We start from the raw sequence: 17,137 nt of genomic DNA, 5'->3' as shown, positions 1-17,137 counted from the left end.
CCAATGCGTCTCCATAATTCCGGATCTGCTTTACAGTGCTGTTCAGAACATTATTCCTCGACTACAGCTATTGTTGAGGAATGATGGTGGACATATTGAGCATTTCCTGTAAAGAACATCATCTTTGCTTTGTCTTACTTTGTTATGCTAATTATTGCTGTCGGACTTTTTTGGACTTTTCTATTTTTATGGTTCTAATAAAACCCCATGTCATTCCAACCATGTGTGTCAATTTGTACCTCTCTATCTACATTATTCCGTGATTTATTCAGTTTTCAAATTTATGCTGACATTTTGATCACCAGGTATATGATTGTGTGTAGAACTCCTGTGCAACTCGTCGCCGCTTCCTCTTACTTTTATTTTTGCATCACGTCAAAATTGCAGTTTCATTGCAAGTTCTGTATCAGCGATCGCCGCCATGTGCGCTACGAAGCAGAGTACAAACTGACACGTGCCGTGCGTAAATATTGCACTGTAATATTGTGGCTTTCTCGGTCGCGTAAAATTGGCCGCCAAAGCCTACAAGCGAATGGCGGTCAGGACTGCACGAGGGTGGCGCTCTGCGAAGCCGTCTGCGGCTGGACGCAGTCAGGGACAAACGCCGTGCGCCCTCCGTCCTGTATGACGCGTCACAACCAGAGTACAGCTGTGGTACCGTTGCGAAGCCGCAGGTGTACCCGAAGCGGATGATAAGCGGGCAGCAGGTGATAAGGAGCAGCAGGTCGCGATAAGGGGCGGCAGGTGATACGGAGGTAGGGCGAGCCGGACGCGCAGTCGCCGCCATGGAGCCCGGCGGGCCGCAGCGCGACCTCCGCCCCCACCACCGCCCCCAGGCGCAGCGCCGCCTCCGGCTGCCGTCCCGTTGGGTGCTCGCCGCCGGAGCGCTGCTGCTGCTGCTGTGTGTCTACTACGGGTTCGGTTCTACGTGGAGCGACCCTGTCTTGCAGGTAGGACAGTGCCGACACTCTAACGTGGTAGTGCAAAGGTCCAAATCTCGGTTGTGAGAACAGACAGACAGATATGGACAGTATTCCGAGGTCTACATTATCCCCGTATTCAACATACTTCTAAATAATAACTCTCATTTATTCTTCCGTCTTCGATTCATATTCTCAAGTATGTGACGTGTTTCGACCACTCTCGATCATCTTCAGATTTAAGTAGTGTTATTGTTCTGATAAGACGTTCTGAATAGACGAGACGAGTTGTTGACGCTACTACTTCTATCTGAAGATGATCGAGACTGATCTAAACATACCACGTAATTAAGTGTGCATCTGAGACTGAAGAATAAATGTGAATGATTTAAATATCAATACAGCTGCATATTCTCTCGAGAAGAACTTGTCTGCTACAGTTTTAACGTACATCCCTTATCAAAAATGCAACTCAACTAGTATTTCTTGACTTACCAATAGGATTTCACTCGGCACCACACTGACATTTGTTGACAAAACTACGAGCGTATCAAGTGAAATTTGTGACTGGATTCAAGATTTGTTGTTACGGAGGAAGCAACACGTTTTATTGGATTTGAGTCATTGACAGATGTGACTTCAAGTGTGATCTAACAAAGTGTGCCGTGGACATCGCCGTTCCTGTCGCATATTAACGACCTTCCAGACAATAACGGTGTTAACCTCAGGTGTCTAGCAAATGATGCAGTTAGCTATACTGATGAAATGTCTGATGAAAAAGTTGCAGAAATGTTGATTCAGTTCTCACAAAGATGAGCGCAAGGTGAACAATCAGAAGGTGTTCAGCACGTTTTGAAGTGAAATTTTGCCAGCAACTCTGAGAAAAACCTGGAACAGGTTTCGGGCTTTTTTAGAATTAGTAAGCGGTTCGAAATCCTCTACTCATTCACTCAGCGAGCATACTGGCACCGAAACAGAACATTTCAGACAACGAAGGCCAAGTACTGAATTCCCTCTTACGAAATAATGGCACTACGAAAGGTCGTAACACGGCCCCTCCTTTTAGTCGTCGTAAAGACGCCGAAATGGCACATACTGAGATAACGGATCGCGGAATACAAAAGCAACTACAATCGCTTATTAGTGATCAGGCATCGGGACCGTACGAGGCACCTGTATCATTCTGTTGCACAAAGATTATGCGGAAGAACTTGCTCCCCTTATAGAAGCAGTTTATAGTAGATCGATGGAGAACCGAAAGTTGCATAGCGACTGGAAAAAAGCGCAGATAATTCTCATTTTTGAGAAGGATCGTAGAACGGATGTACACAATTACGGGCCTTTATGTTGACATCAGTCTGTTGTGGAATTATGCAACACGTTTTACGCTCATGCATCACGACGTTCTTGGAGAGCGAAAACCTCATCTATAAAAACCAAAAAACCAACATGCATTTCGCAGGCAGAGGTCTTGCGAAACTCAGCTCGCTTTGTTCCTCCATGAGATCCACAGCGCTGTAGACGACGCTTCTCAGGTTGACTTCAGGAAGGCTCTGAGCACTATGGGACTTAACATCTGAAGTCATCAGTCCCCTAGAACTTAGAACTATTTAAACCTAACTAACTTAAGGACATCACACACATCCATGTCCGAGGCAGGATTCGAACCTGTGACCGTAGCAGTCGCGCGGTTCCGGACTGAAGCGCCTAGAACCGCTCGGCCACCGCGGCCGGCTTGACTTCAGCAAGGCATCTGATGCCGTCCCGCACTGCAGTTTAGTGAACAAACTAACACGTTAGCGAGTATCCGAGCAGATTTGCGACTGCTTTCGATACTTTGCTTTTAATGGAACAAAATTGACAAATGTAACTGTTATTTCTGGAGTATCGCCATGAAGTGCTTCAGTATCAGAAGGAACATTGCTTCGTACTTCTTAACAACACAGGTACTGCCATATCGTATCATATTAGTTCCTTCCACTCACATCTCGCGAAACGACCACGGAGGAAAATTCAAAAGTTGGAGCTGATACAGAGGCCTACCGACAACAATCTTCCACCCCCCCCCCCCCCCCACGCCCTTTGCGAGTGGAATAGAAGGAATAGAAGAGATGAAGGGGGGGGGGGGCGGAGGGAATCACTTTGTGACAGTTGAAGTATCCCCCACCAAATCGAAAAAAAAAAAACACCGTAGTGTCCTATGACGTTGAAATCGGTGATCGACAATTACGATTCTCCAGCTCAGACAAACTCCTACATGTAACAGATTGTCGGGATCTGAAGTAGCACGGTCACAGGAACGCCGTGTTGTAGGTAACGCGTGTCAGATCTGGCTTCACTGGTAGGACGCGAAAATGCAGTCGGTCTGCTACAAGTTACTCGCACTTTTCGCTCTGGAGCAGTGTCCAGCTGTGTGCCACGCTTATCTGGTAAGACAGACGGGACATAGTGGACTCATACAGAGAATGACCTCGCAGGTGGTCACTGTTTCACAAACAGGAGAGCATGGTAGATTCGGTGAGAAACTTCAACCGGCGGACTCTTCGAGACAGACGCCAAACATTCTGCAAAAGTCGACTCGCCACATTTCAAGAGCCGCTGTTAAATGAGGCTTCCAGAGCGCCATACGTATTGCTGCCTACAGGAAGACAGAGTCAGACTAATTTACAGCACGCAAAGGGGCACGTAAGCGGTCGTTGTTCCAGTCACTGGAACGGAAAGAAACGCTAACATGAGATGCAATGCCAAGTACACTCTGCCGTGCATAGCAGACTGGTTTGCGAACTGTGTGTATAGTGTGTAATCGTAGAGGTATAAATTGCAAATTACATTCAGAATGACGGTATTATAGAATACACAAATGTTCTAAGAGTATCTTAGTGCTTATTGTGAATGTGTATGGTGTATGAGCTATGATAAATGCCAGGAGCATAGTCAGTGGTGGAGGTTCGTCGTATGCCTAATACATGTGTTGGGGAGAGTTTGGCTTTGCCAGTACATAGGCAGCCGACGTCATTCTGCATAGAGTTATATAAATGCTCATTACATAACATTAATCATTACGTAACAACAGAAGCATAGCACCACAGAGTAAAGAGTAGCGTGCTTTTTGAAAGTTTAGTTTTCCTTGTTACACTTATAGTTAAAGTAAGCTACAAGTAATTCGCAGGACCGCCAGTGTGACTAGACTAGCTCTCGGTTCCCAGTATACGCTAGGGACGCAGCGTTCAGTTCCTCCCTCTGCCTTTTAGTGTACTATCTGACTCGTTGAACTGCCCCGACAGTCCCCTTCATAATTGGATTTGCGGAACATGATTCTTAACAGCGTCTTAACTCGCAAAGAAGGCTTGTACTCTCTTGCTCTAGATAAACAGTACTAGCTGTTCAACAGGTATACTTGTTTTACAGTTGATATTAACTAAATGCAGTACAAGCTACGGCGTTAATAAGACAACAACAGGAAAAGACCATGACTCCATCACGCCAAGGCCACTTCCCGGACACCGAGTGTTATCGCTCCTAGAACTGTTAGTCGAGCAACGTTATCAGCGCGTGCAGTTTCTGATAAAACCAAATGGAAACGTTAGTATAATTTGCGCGCTTCAATTCGTGTTTCTGGGATAAAAAAATAAAAATCGTGCCCAATTCCGCACACTCAGAGGGGCTCCACCAGTGCTGGTGGGAGTTGGATAAAATTGAGCACATGTGTTCGCCACTTAGAAAGAAAAGAGAAGAAGTTGTACGTAGTTCCGCATTTGTTTCTACGCTTTGTAGCTTAATCGACGCATGTCTCTTCTGCTCTGCCAAAATCATCGTAGCTCCATCGTTTCGAAGAACCCGTGACACTAAAGATAAGCGCATTATCAGTACTGAAAAAGCTGAGTGTATCAATTTTCATATTAACAGAATCTTCCGTCGGTTCTTGGTAGAACAACATTATAATAATAAATGAAAAGCACCAGTTTTCTTTTGTTCTACAATATTACTTTTATTGCTGACCGGTTTTCGGCTTACAAGGCCATCTTCAGACATTTACTGAGTATTATCACCAAATAATTTAAATGTTAGTAGACAACATTGGAAGAGAAGTAACACACCTAGAGTGAAGTAGAAACATACAGTGAGTGACATCTTTGCAATGAAATAGTAAAAACTGAACAGTACATAAATAACAATGAAGTTGACAGGAAAAACTTTAGCACAAAATAGGAATAGCATGCCTACATAACAGTTTCCATTAATAAACAAGACTAATAAAATAAGACAAAATTAGTACTAGACAAGGCTGCATCAAGAGGTATGAAACATGGAGAGTGATTCACAACCAATTAATGAAGAAGAGACAGTTGTCAATGTAAATACAGAATACATAAGGAACCTTTCCTTTATTCCCTCCATCTAATCAAATGTTAACTCAATCACGATTAAAAAATGATACTGTAGAAAGTGTATGCAAAGTTCCTTGGTCTGTGTTTTAAGCAGAACTTTAAGTGGGACACATATAAGTAACTTGCCTAGGAAACTCTCATCCGTGTCCTATGGTCGAAGAATATTAAAGTCTACGACAAGCAGAACAACAGTTCTGCAGGCATACTATGTGCAGTTCCACTCACTGCTTCGATATGGGATCATTTTCTGGGGATCCTCTACTCACAGCTTAAAGATTTTTATAACCCAAAAAAGAGCTCTAAGAATAATCTGTGGCTTTAAAAACAGGGGGTCCTGCAAGCCATATTTTACTAAGTTCGGTGTTCTGAACATTCAGAACACCTTATTCATTTATCAAACTATCTTTTTCGCTGGATACTACCTCTTTCAAACAGGCAAACTACTACTGAAAGCAAATGTGCTAAACTATTGTACTAGGGAAACGAAATATACACAAAAAATATCACAGAACAACAGCCTTCCAGAGGAGTATAATTATCGCTGGTGATATATTACCCAATAAGATACCATAGGAAATGAAAATTGCTACATATCCAATACTTAAAATTAAACAAACGGCGTTTCTAATAGAGCACTGTTTCTATGCTGTAAAAGAATTTCGGAATATGTAACAAAAATGTTACTCAAACTTTAAATTCTAAGAAGAGGTACTTAATTTTAATTTCCTTAATAGTCGCTAATACAATGTATTACTACGACTTTTCTTTGTCTTGCCCAGTATCAATTGTAAAGTTTGGGTTTCATGATAAAAGTGGACCAATGAAAAAAGAAAATCAGTCAGTCAGCCAGTGGCAACAACTCAATGTTTCCCAGTTACGGACTCGAGCTAAGCTCCACCCCTCCACAGCGAGGTCGCAGGCGCGAATCGAAGAAAGGAACAGTTCTGTGTGATGGAGGGCATGACCGATCCCGCGCCCCGTCCATCATCTACCCAATCTCACCTCTGTGCCGCGTCCAAGTGGCCAGAGTCACAGTGTCTAGTCTGTACTGACGATGCTCAGTTCTCACCTCGATTTTGTATCGTGTAAAATACGACGTTATCAGAGTTGTCAAACTTTCTTGCAGTTTTAGTTCGCTCACTAATCACATGACTCACAGACTGCTCGAATTTTCAGAAGTGTGTTTTTGAGCTGGTGTATTCTTCTCAACTGTTATTTATTGGACGTCATGATAACGAGATGTACTAAGTGCTAATGAAACATATGATATCTACATCTACATCCATACCCTGCAAGCCACCTGACGGTGTATGGCGGAGGGTACTCCATCGGTTCTCCCTTCTATTCCATCCTCGTATTGTCGGTATGCCTCTGTGTGGGCTCTAATCTCTCTGATTTTAACCTCATGGTCTCTTCGCGAGATATACGTAGGAGGTAGCAATACACTGCATGAATCCTCGGTGAAAGTATGTTCTCGAAACTTCAACAAAAGCCCGTACCGAACTACCGAGCGTCTCTCTTGCAGGATCTTCCACTGGAGTTCATCTATCATCTCTGTAACGATTTCGCGATTACTAAATGATCCTGTAACGAAGCGCGCTACTCTCCGTTGGATCTTCTCTATCTCTTCTATCAACCCTATCTGGTACGGATCCCACACCGGTGAGCAGTATTCAAGCAGTGGGCGAACAAGCGTACTGTAACCTACTTCCTTTATTTTCGGATTGCATTTCCTTAGTATTCTTCCAATGAATCTCAGTCTGGCATTGGCTCTTCCGACGATTAATTTTATAAGGTCATTCCATTTTAAATCACTCCTAAGGCCTTCTCCCAGATAACTTATGGAATTAACAGCTTCCAGTTGCTGACCTGCTATATTGTAGCTAAATGATAAAGGATCTCTCTTTCTACGTATTCGCAGCACATTACACTTGTCTATATCGAGATTCAATTGCCATTCCCTGCACCATGCGTCAATTAGTTACAGATCCTCCTGCAATTCAGTACAATTCTCCAGTGTCACAACCTCTCGATATACTACAGCATCATCCGCAAAAAGCCTCAGTGAACTTCCGATGTTATCCACAAGGTCATTTACGAGGGCAGTTCAATAAGTAATGCAACACATTTTTTTTTCTGAAACAGGGGTTGCTTTATTCAGCATTGAAATACACCAGGTTATTCCCCAATCTTTTAGCTACACTACACTATTTTTCAACGTAATCTCCATTCAATGCTAGGGCCTTACACCACCTTGTAATGAGGGCCTGTATGCCTGCACGGTACCATTCCACTGGTCGATGTCGGAGCCAACGTCGTACTGCATCAATAACTTCTTCATCATCCGCGTAGTGCCTCCCACGGATTGTGTCCTTCATTGGGCCAAACATATGGAAATCCGACGGTGCGAGATCGGGTCTGTAGGGTGCATGAGGAAGAACAGTCCACTGAAGTTTTGTGAGCTCCTCTTGGGTGCGAAGACTTGTGTGAGGTCTTGCGCTGTCATGAAGAAGGAGAAGTTCGTTCAGATTTTTGTGCCTACGAACACGCTGAAGTCGTTTCTTCAATTTCTGAAGAGTAGCACAATACACTTTAGAGTTGATCGTTTGACCATGGGGAAGGACATCGAACAGAATAACCCCTTCAGCGTCCCAGAACACTGTAACCATGACTTTACCGGCTGAGGGTATGGCTTTAAGCTTTTTCTTGGTAGGAGAGTGGGTGTGGCGCCACTCCATTGATTGCCGTTTTGTTTCAGGTTCGAAGTGATGAACCCATGTTTCATCGCCTGTAACAATCTTTGACAAGAAATTGTCACCCTCAGCCACATGACGAGCAAGCAATTCCGCACAGATGGTTCTCCTTTGCTCTTTATTGTGTTCGGTTAGACAACGGGGGACCCAGCGGGAACAAACCTTTGAATATCCCAACTGGTGAACAATTGTGACAGCACTACCAGCAGAGATGTCAAGTTGAGCACTGAGTTGTTTGATGGTGATCCGTCGATCATCTCGAACGAGTGTGTTCGCACGCTCCGCCATTGCAGGAGTCACAGCTGTGCACGGCCGGCCCGCACTCGGGAGATCAGTCAGTCTTGCTTGACCTTGCGGCGATGATGACACACGCTTTGTCCAACGACTCACCGTGCTTTTGTCCACTGCCAGATCACCGTAGACATTCTGCAAGCGCCTATGAATATCTGAGATGCCCTGGTTTTCCGCCAAAAGAAACTCCATCACTGCCCGTTGTTTGCAACGCACATCCGTTACAGACGCCATTTTAACAGCTCCGTACAGCGCTGCCACCTGTCGGAAGTCAATGAAACTATACGAGACGAAGCGGAAATGTTTGAAAATATTCCACAAGAAATTTCCCGTTTTTTCAACCAAAATTGGCCGAGAAAAAAAATGTGTTGCATTATTTATTGAACTGCCCTCGTATATATATTCTGAATAGCAACGGTCCTACTACACTCCCTGCGGCACACCTGAAATCACTCTTACTTCGGAAGACTTCGCTTCATTGAGAATGACATGCTGCGCTCTGTTATCTAGGAACTCTTCAATCCAATCACACAATTGGTCTGACAGTCCATATTCTCTTACTTTGTTCATTAAACGACTGTGGGGAACTGTATCAAACGTCTTGCCGAAGTCAAGAAACACGGCATCTACATGGGAACCCGTGTCTATGGCCCTCTGAGTCTCGTGCAGCAATAGCGCGAGCTGGGCTTCACACGATCGTCTTTTTCGAACCCCATGCTGATTCCTACAGAGTAGATTTATAGTCTCCAGAAAAGTCATTATACTCGAACATAATACGTGTTCCAAAACTGATCGACGTTAGAGATATAGGTCTATAGCTCTGCACATCTCTTCGACATTCATTTTTGAAAACGGGGATGACCTGTGCCCTCTTCCAATCTTTTGGAACGCTACGCTCTTCTACAGACCTACGGTACACCACTGAAAGAAGGGGGCAAGTTCCTTCGCGTATTCTGAGTAAAATCGAACTAGTATCCCAACAGGTCCAGCGGCCTTTCCTCTTTTGAGCGATTTTAATTGTTTTTCTATCCCTCTGTCATCTATTTTGATATCTACCATTTTGTCATCTGAGCGACAATCTAGAGAAGGAACCACTGTGGAATCTTCCTCTGTGAAACAGCTTTGCAGAAAGACATTTAGTATTTCGGCCTTTAGTCTGTCATCCTCTGTTTCAGTACCATTTTGGTCACAGAGTGTCTGGACATTTTGTTTTGATCCACCTATTTCTTTGACTCAAGACTAACTTTCTTAGAATTTTCTGCCAAGTCAGTACAAAGAACTTTACTTTCGAATTCATTGAAAGCCTCTCGCATAGCCGTCCTCGTACTACAATTCACTTCGTGTAATTTTTGTTTGTCTGCAAGGCTTTGGCTATGTTTATGTTTGCTGTGAAGTTCCCTTTGCTTGCGTAGCAGTTTCCTAACTCGGTTGTTGTACCACGGTGGCTCTTTTCCATCTTTTACGACCTTGCGTGGCATATACTCATCTAATGCATATTCTACGTTGGTTTTGACCTTTGTCCACTGATCGTCAACAGTATCTGTACTTGAGATAAAACTTTTGTGTTGAGGTGTCAAGTACTCTGAAATCTGCGTTTCGTCACTTTTGCTAAACAGAAAATCTTCCTACCTCTTTTAATATTTCTATTTACGGCTGAAATCATTGATGCAGTAACCGCTTTATGATGGCTGATTCCCTGTTCTGCGTTAACTGTTTCAAATAGTTCGGGTCTGTTTGACACCAGAAGGTCTAAGAAGTTATCGCCACTAGCGGGTTCTCTGATTTACTGCTCAAGGTAGGTTTCAGATCACGCACTTAAAAAACTTTCACATGATTCTTTGTCCCTATTTGTGATATTTATTTCAGAGGAAGGAGACAGAGAGATATATATAGAGAGAGAAAATAATTTGAGATATCCTCCTGTCCCTGCCGTCCCCCCTCCCGCCACTCAACCAATGGAACCCTCAATCCGGACCTAAGTGAGAGGATGGCCTATCTATGGGTATTATGAAGCAAAACGTTGTCTATGTTATTTTGATGGCGATTTCCTTCAGAGTGAAAGCGAATCGCAGAAGGAAAAAAATCCAGATTAGTCTAGTATTATGGAATGGTGCCCTGTAGATGTGTAATGATAGGGCAATGAAGTTCATGTATGACATATATAACAAGTTTATATACAACATTAAAATGAAAAACACATATAAATTGGTAATGGAACGCAAATACGAAGATGATCAATATTCACCAATCATTCAACATGGAACGAGCAGGACAGTTCATAGTATCAACACGATAATTATTATGCAGGGAAAGGTTACTTTGTTTGAGAAAAATAATTTGTTAGACATCATCCCCCGGAGTTCTACATCTACATCTGCATACATACTCCGTCATTCACCCTACGAAGCGTGGCGGAGGGTAACTTGTACCATTACTAATGAGAGAAAAACGACTATCTACATTCCACTGCACGATACCTCCTTCATCTTACCTTCACGCTGCTTACGCGAAATGTACTATGGCGGTATTAGCATCTTTCTGCAGTTCGCTTCAGATTGCGGTCCTCTGACTTTTCTGAATAGTCTTCCCTCCAGGAAATACCATTTCAGTTCCAAAAGCAACTCCCCAAACAGTTACGTGTTGATCGATCTTTCTGGTGACAAAAATGGCAGCCTACCTCTGAATTTCTTCAATGTCTTCCCTTAACCAGATCTGGTAGTGATCCCTACTATTCAAGCAAGACTCAATAACGGCTTGTAAGAGTTACCTGCACGTATTCTCCGTTGCAGATGAGCTCCCAATAAACCAAAGTCCATCATTAGCCTTCCCCACGGCAGTGCCCACACACTCGTTCTATTACATATCGTTTTGCAAAGTAACGTCTAGATACTTAATCGACCAGACTGCGCCAAACAAATATTACTAATATTGTACTAGAACATTACGGAATAGTTTTTCCTACTTGTCTCCAATAACTTACCTTTTACGACACTTTGAGGTAATTGCCATTCATCACAACAGCTAGAAATTTTATCTAAGTCTTCTTGTATCCTACAGTCACTCATCTTCGACGCTTTCCCGTATACAACAGCATCATCAGCTAACAACCGCCGTTTGCTGCTCACCCTGTCCGTCAGCTCATTTATGTACTCAAAAGATAACAGCGGTAGCGTCACACTTCACTAGGGCACTGCTGACGGTATCCTCGTCTCTTGTGAACACTCGCAGTCGAGGACAACGTACTGGGTTCTGTTGCGTAAGAAGTCTTCCAGCCTGTCACGTAATCGACTCCGTGTGCTCGCACTTCGTTAACAGCCTGGAATGGAGCACCGTGGCAAATGCTTTTCAGAAATCTAGGAAAATAGAATCTGCCTGTTGCCCTTCATATATTGTTCGCAGGGTATCTTGTGAGAAAACGGCAGTCAGAGCTTCGCACGAGTGATGCTTTCTAAAACCGTGCTGGATCGGGGAGAGAAGCGTTCAGTCTCGAGGAGCCGGAGAGAGCAAATCTCGTCGCGGAAATTTCCGAAGTGTCCAAAAAGCTTGTAACCCTTGTTTCATTTAATTTTTTCAGGGCGCCCTTCCTCCTATGCTGGCCCACTTTGAACTCATGATAGGTCGCCTTGGTTGGCTGTAGCACGTCCCTAAATTAACGTTCTTGTCGTCAATTCGGCGCTTCTGATGGCAGCAGTAGTGAAATTTAATGTGCAATAGAATACAGCCGAGGTTCTACGTCGCATAAGAATCACTACAACTGTAAAAAAATAATAAACTATAACGCAAGTAGAAAATTAAAATCCACTTAGACTGTTAAAAGGCTCTTCTTGAAATGGAAATACTTTCGAAGACTAAACCATTGAAACATAAAGTCTCTTGAAAATTGTAAGTCGTCTTGGAACCAAAACTCTCCGAGAAACGAAAATCTGTTTGAAACTAAAACCATACTTTGGACCCATATGAGATGAGTCTTCCCTCATACGAGTTTTTCTCATCGTATGAATAGTGCAGTCTCGAGAGTTTTGGTCGTAAGCTGCCACTTCTTTTCAAATTACACACGGAAGATCATACAAGATTATGTACAGAGTTTGTGCTCAGAAATAAATGACCCCCCACCCCCAGATAGTAAATATAAACAATTGACAACGCAGTCTGACATTTAAATCGTAACTGGGAGTGACAAAGCTCACTTAAAGCACTACGGATACGGACTTAACTTACTCTAAAGTAACACCATTGAAAACAACGTGTGGATAAACCACAAACTGCTTACTAAACAATTACAAAAGTATGATAAATCGCATGTTATAGGTCCGATCTGTGCAAGGACAAATGTTGTTTCATCTATTGGTACCATTGTTTAATAGCTTAAAAACATTGAGCTCGATTGGTGAATGCGACGATTTATAACACATCGTATCAGCCACCGGATATCTCGGAGAAGTGCATCAGGGACAACTTACCTGGATTACAGATTTACTGAATTTTTTTCAAAATAAGATGTAATTTCAATTAGAGAAACATGTGACGGTCCTTTGAACGTGCTGGGGATCATGTACAGTAACTGAGGTGCCGGTTGATAATTTAAAGTTCAGAGTGTAAATTACAGTTTTATAGCATACTGGAGGATATCCCTCTGGTGGATTATGTAGGCCTCGCGGTCTACTGTTTTGCAGCGTCCCTGACTTTTTTTAGACATATCATTTCATAAAATATTTATCCACTGCTTTATTTTTTTTAGTATCATATTTTGTTCAGAAGATGTGATACCCTATATGTCCACTTTCCCCTTCATGTCTGTCTACGAAAATTCGGCCAAAACTTTTCTCTCCAATCAGTAATTACTTTTTCCTCAATCACACTGACTACTTTCAAACAATTAAATCTTTGTGCAAAAACCGACTGTGTGCTAGACAGTGTCACACATTGCTGCAATTTTGCCATATGATGGCATGGTTGGAGACCATGGCCGTTATATGAAGACAAATGTTGATGGTGTTGGGACACCAACGAGCCACAAATTTAAGTTCCTTTATTCAAATGGTACCGTTACCGCTTTCGAAACGTTGTGATTCATCTCCAGACGGTTTACACGCTTTCCTTATAACATGTGGTGTGGTTTTTACAGATTAATTGTCCTAAAATATAAATAATACATAATTACAAGCACGCCACGCACATATGGTTGCGTTACAGATTTTCGTTGCATGCGACTTACGTGAAATGTCGGTTTGGAGTGTTTGTTTTCATAACATTCGTCCAACAGATGTGAATACATTCCCACTGCATTCTTATTGTTGCACACGTAAATTTTTCTCACTGAACACTTTAGATTTGTTACTGAGAAGATTTCTACCACGCACCACACGTTTAGATACATACAAATAGTTTAAAAACATATAAGTATCAAAGATGCTGTGATATATTGTAACATTTGAAGATGTCCTATGTTTGGAAAGGGTAATATTTTCACTTACGCAACTGAAATGCATTTTACACTATTACCGAGACATTGATTTTTTGAGTTGATACTGTTACATTAAATATAAAGTTGTTCCTTTTTTGTTACATTATTTAATTACATTTAGCATCATGAGAATTGTAGTAACATATAAATTTGCTACTTGATCTGCAGATAGGCGTACTAATATTATTTGCTTTGGAGGTCGGAAAATAATTTTTGGAAATTTTTCAGGAAAGGGGTGTTAGCTAACTCTTTTTGTTCATTAAGGATACAGTCTGCGGTGGCTCCTTTTTCTACTAGATGTAAAATTTTTAAGTTGTACTCAATGTTTCTCACTGAATGGTTTTCTTCAACAATATGGGCTGCAAATGCAGATTTGTTCAAGTTACCAAGTCTTAAAGCATCAATGTGTTCTTTGTATCTAATTTCAAAACTTCTGCCTGTCTGTCCATTGTAGAATTTTGGGCATGTATCGCATTTCATTTACGGTAGGGACTCTTGGAGGTATTTACGTCGCCTTATTTATCCATTCTCCACTCTTCGTTTGGCTATGAAAATTCGGACACAAATTCATTTTACAATTTCTACGGAGTCCTAATGTCGCTCCTCTCAAACATTTGACGAAAGTTAAATACTATAGGACTATAGACATTTTAACAGCAAAGCTGGTGTTTACTTATTTGCTGACTAGTCTCGGGCTTTGCCACGTATTCGTCATTGGTACTTCGCTTGTGTGGACTGTTCTGTTTGTGTCGTCTCATTTAAATGTGGTTCAAATGGCTCTGAGCACTATGGGACTCAACTGCTGAGGTCATTAGTCCCCTAGAACTTAGAACTAGTTAAACCTAACTAACCTAAGGACATCACAAACATCCATGCCCGAGGCAGGATTCGAACCTGCGACCGTAGCGGTCTTGCGGTTCCAGACTGCAGCGCCTTTAACCGCACGGCCACTTCGGCCGGCATTTAAATGTGCCTCATACCTTCATTATCCAGCGTGGTGTAAACCATGTGAGAATAGTAATCTATGCACATCACAGTATCTATTCTTAGAGGATTAACCTGTGTGTCAAACTGTCTTATTTATCGCAGGTGATATCTGCCTACTGTAAATCATCCAGCGTGAGACACGGTGTAATCTAGTAAGGACAAATTCTCCATTGCGTATAAAATATGTTTCTCACGTTGACAAGATAAAGCTCCATAATAAAAATATCAGATGCACGACATAAAAAGATCAGATACATGACATAAACAGAACTGTTGACACCAACCTTTTTGAAAATAAAAATATGTGGCTTGTGGAAATGGATAAAGACCGGAACCACTCAGCCAGTAACTAAACAGCAGCTTGCTGTTACAATGTCTTTTTTTCACTATCTGAGAGCTGGAAGACGGGACGTACTGAAAACGTTTCTAAAATGCTTTTGGGATAAGAATGTGCAATGTAATGCAACGTAGGTATAAGAGACACGTTTCCCCATATAACTATGAGTGGAGGCACCTGCACGAGGTGGGACTGGCAGTTGCAGGAAGATGGCGTAAGATAATGGATTTGTAAAGTCAAAATGTATGAGGAACTCAATATAATTTACGAACTGGATGTGCAGTGTGACCATGTTGTCCGTGAAGAGACACCTACATCTACATCTGGACACACATACCGCAAGGCACCCTACAGTACATGGCGAAGGGTACCTTGTAGCACCTCTAGTCATTTTCTTTGCTATTCCACTGGAAAACTGAGTTGTGGAAAAACGACTGCCCTCATGCCTCCGAAAGGTCCATGCTTTCTCTCACCTCATCTTTGTGGCCCTTGCACGAAATATACGTCGTTGACAGTAGAATAGTTTTGCAGTCAGCCTCAAACACCGAGTCTCTAAAGTTCTGGAGTAGTGCTTCGCGAAAAGAACGTCGCCTTTGCTGCAGGATTTCCATTTGATTTCCAGTTGCGTGTAGGTCAAATCTATCGGTAACCAGTCCAGGAGTCAGCCTCTGAACTGCTTCTATGCCTTCCTTTAATCCATCAGCGTGAAGATCCCAAACACTCAAGTGGTACTCAAGAATCGATCCCACTAGCCGTCTTTATGCTGTCTACCTTGTAGAAGAGATACACTTTCCCAGAAGTCTCCAAATAAAACGAAGTCGAGCGTTCACCTCCCCTATCGCAAAACTGACGTGCTCAATCCATTTTATATCGCTCAGTAACGTTATGCCTAGATATTTAATCGATGTGTCATGCAGTGCTCTACTAAAGCTGTATTAAAACGTTACAGTTAAATTTTTCTACGTTTAGGACAAGCTGCCTTCGTCACACCAATTAGGAGTACTGTCTGAGAATAAATCACCTTGTATCGTGCTAAACCAACTCAACGACGACACCTTCAGGTTTACGACAGCGTAACCAACAAACAGACGTAAACTGCTGTTGACCCCGTTCTCAGTTTGTTTGTAACTGCGGCTCCGTCGCACTTCCATGAGGCACTCCTGATAACCGCCTTTTCTCTGATGTTATTACACCTAGATTAATCGAATCGAAATGTGTAACATGCCATCTGAACAACATAATTAACTTAGAATTACAAAAGAAGTAAAATGACATATCGCTTGAAAACAAAGTCGAGAGTGAGAGAAACTGATTGTAAGTCTCTTGAATTTACAGTTAGTTAGTGCAAAGACGGATTCATATCACCATGCGGTCTGAAGCTACTGAAAATGAGAACTGAGGCCCACTACTGTGCATGTGAAGTCCACATGTAAAAGACGACATGAAAAAGACGCCGGTTACTTAACATGAATGTTATCAGAGATCGTATGGTACCACATATAGACAGCACCCCACAGGCGTCATGCCAACGGAACTGGAAGCGTCTGTCAGCGGTTGCGTCGGATCTTGTGGACCCGATGATGCGCGCCCGCTGTACCACTCTGCCAGTGGATCTGCATTGCGAGCGCCCTCTGCTGCCGCAGTATGGGACGGCACGCGGCAGAAGCTCGTCCTACTCACGCTTGGAACGTCTACGCTACGTCACCATCGTTCGTGTTTAGTTCAGGGAGCTTCCTCCTAGTGACACTGTAATAGCTCGACTGTAAATCTTTCTGCTTTATTTGTAATGCACTCTCCATCCGCTTGGAGAAATACAAGTCATTCGTTGTTTGTTAGTTTGCTCGCTAATAATTTCTGCTCCTGTCCTGATTTTCTATGACGACAGTTGCCGCACCACTATGTAGTCCACCTCTCCAAACGTTGTGCACGAAGTCCTGCACAATAGGTAACAGTCGCATGAATGCACCTGAAATGCTCGTTGCCTGCCACAGCACCAA

At 42.7% G+C, this 17,137-nt stretch overlaps 1 protein-coding gene across 1 annotated transcript in view; it reads left to right on the top strand.

The window, feature by feature from the left end:
* Positions 1–785: 785 nt before the first annotated feature.
* LOC124593967 (exostosin-3-like) overlaps positions 786–17,137 on the top strand; it is a 277,190-nt gene continuing 260,838 nt past the window's right edge. Inside the window, exon 1 of the mRNA XM_047132316.1 lies at positions 786–950. Within this exon, the coding sequence (XP_046988272.1) occupies positions 786–950 (165 nt within the window). The remainder of the gene's footprint in view (positions 951–17,137) is intronic.

This window comes from Schistocerca americana, chromosome 2 (assembly GCF_021461395.2).
Source record: "Schistocerca americana isolate TAMUIC-IGC-003095 chromosome 2, iqSchAmer2.1, whole genome shotgun sequence".
Classification (NCBI taxonomy): domain Eukaryota; kingdom Metazoa; phylum Arthropoda; class Insecta; order Orthoptera; family Acrididae; genus Schistocerca; species Schistocerca americana.
The sequence above is the reverse complement of the archived record's forward strand: the minus strand, read 5'-3'. Positions and strand labels throughout refer to the sequence as shown.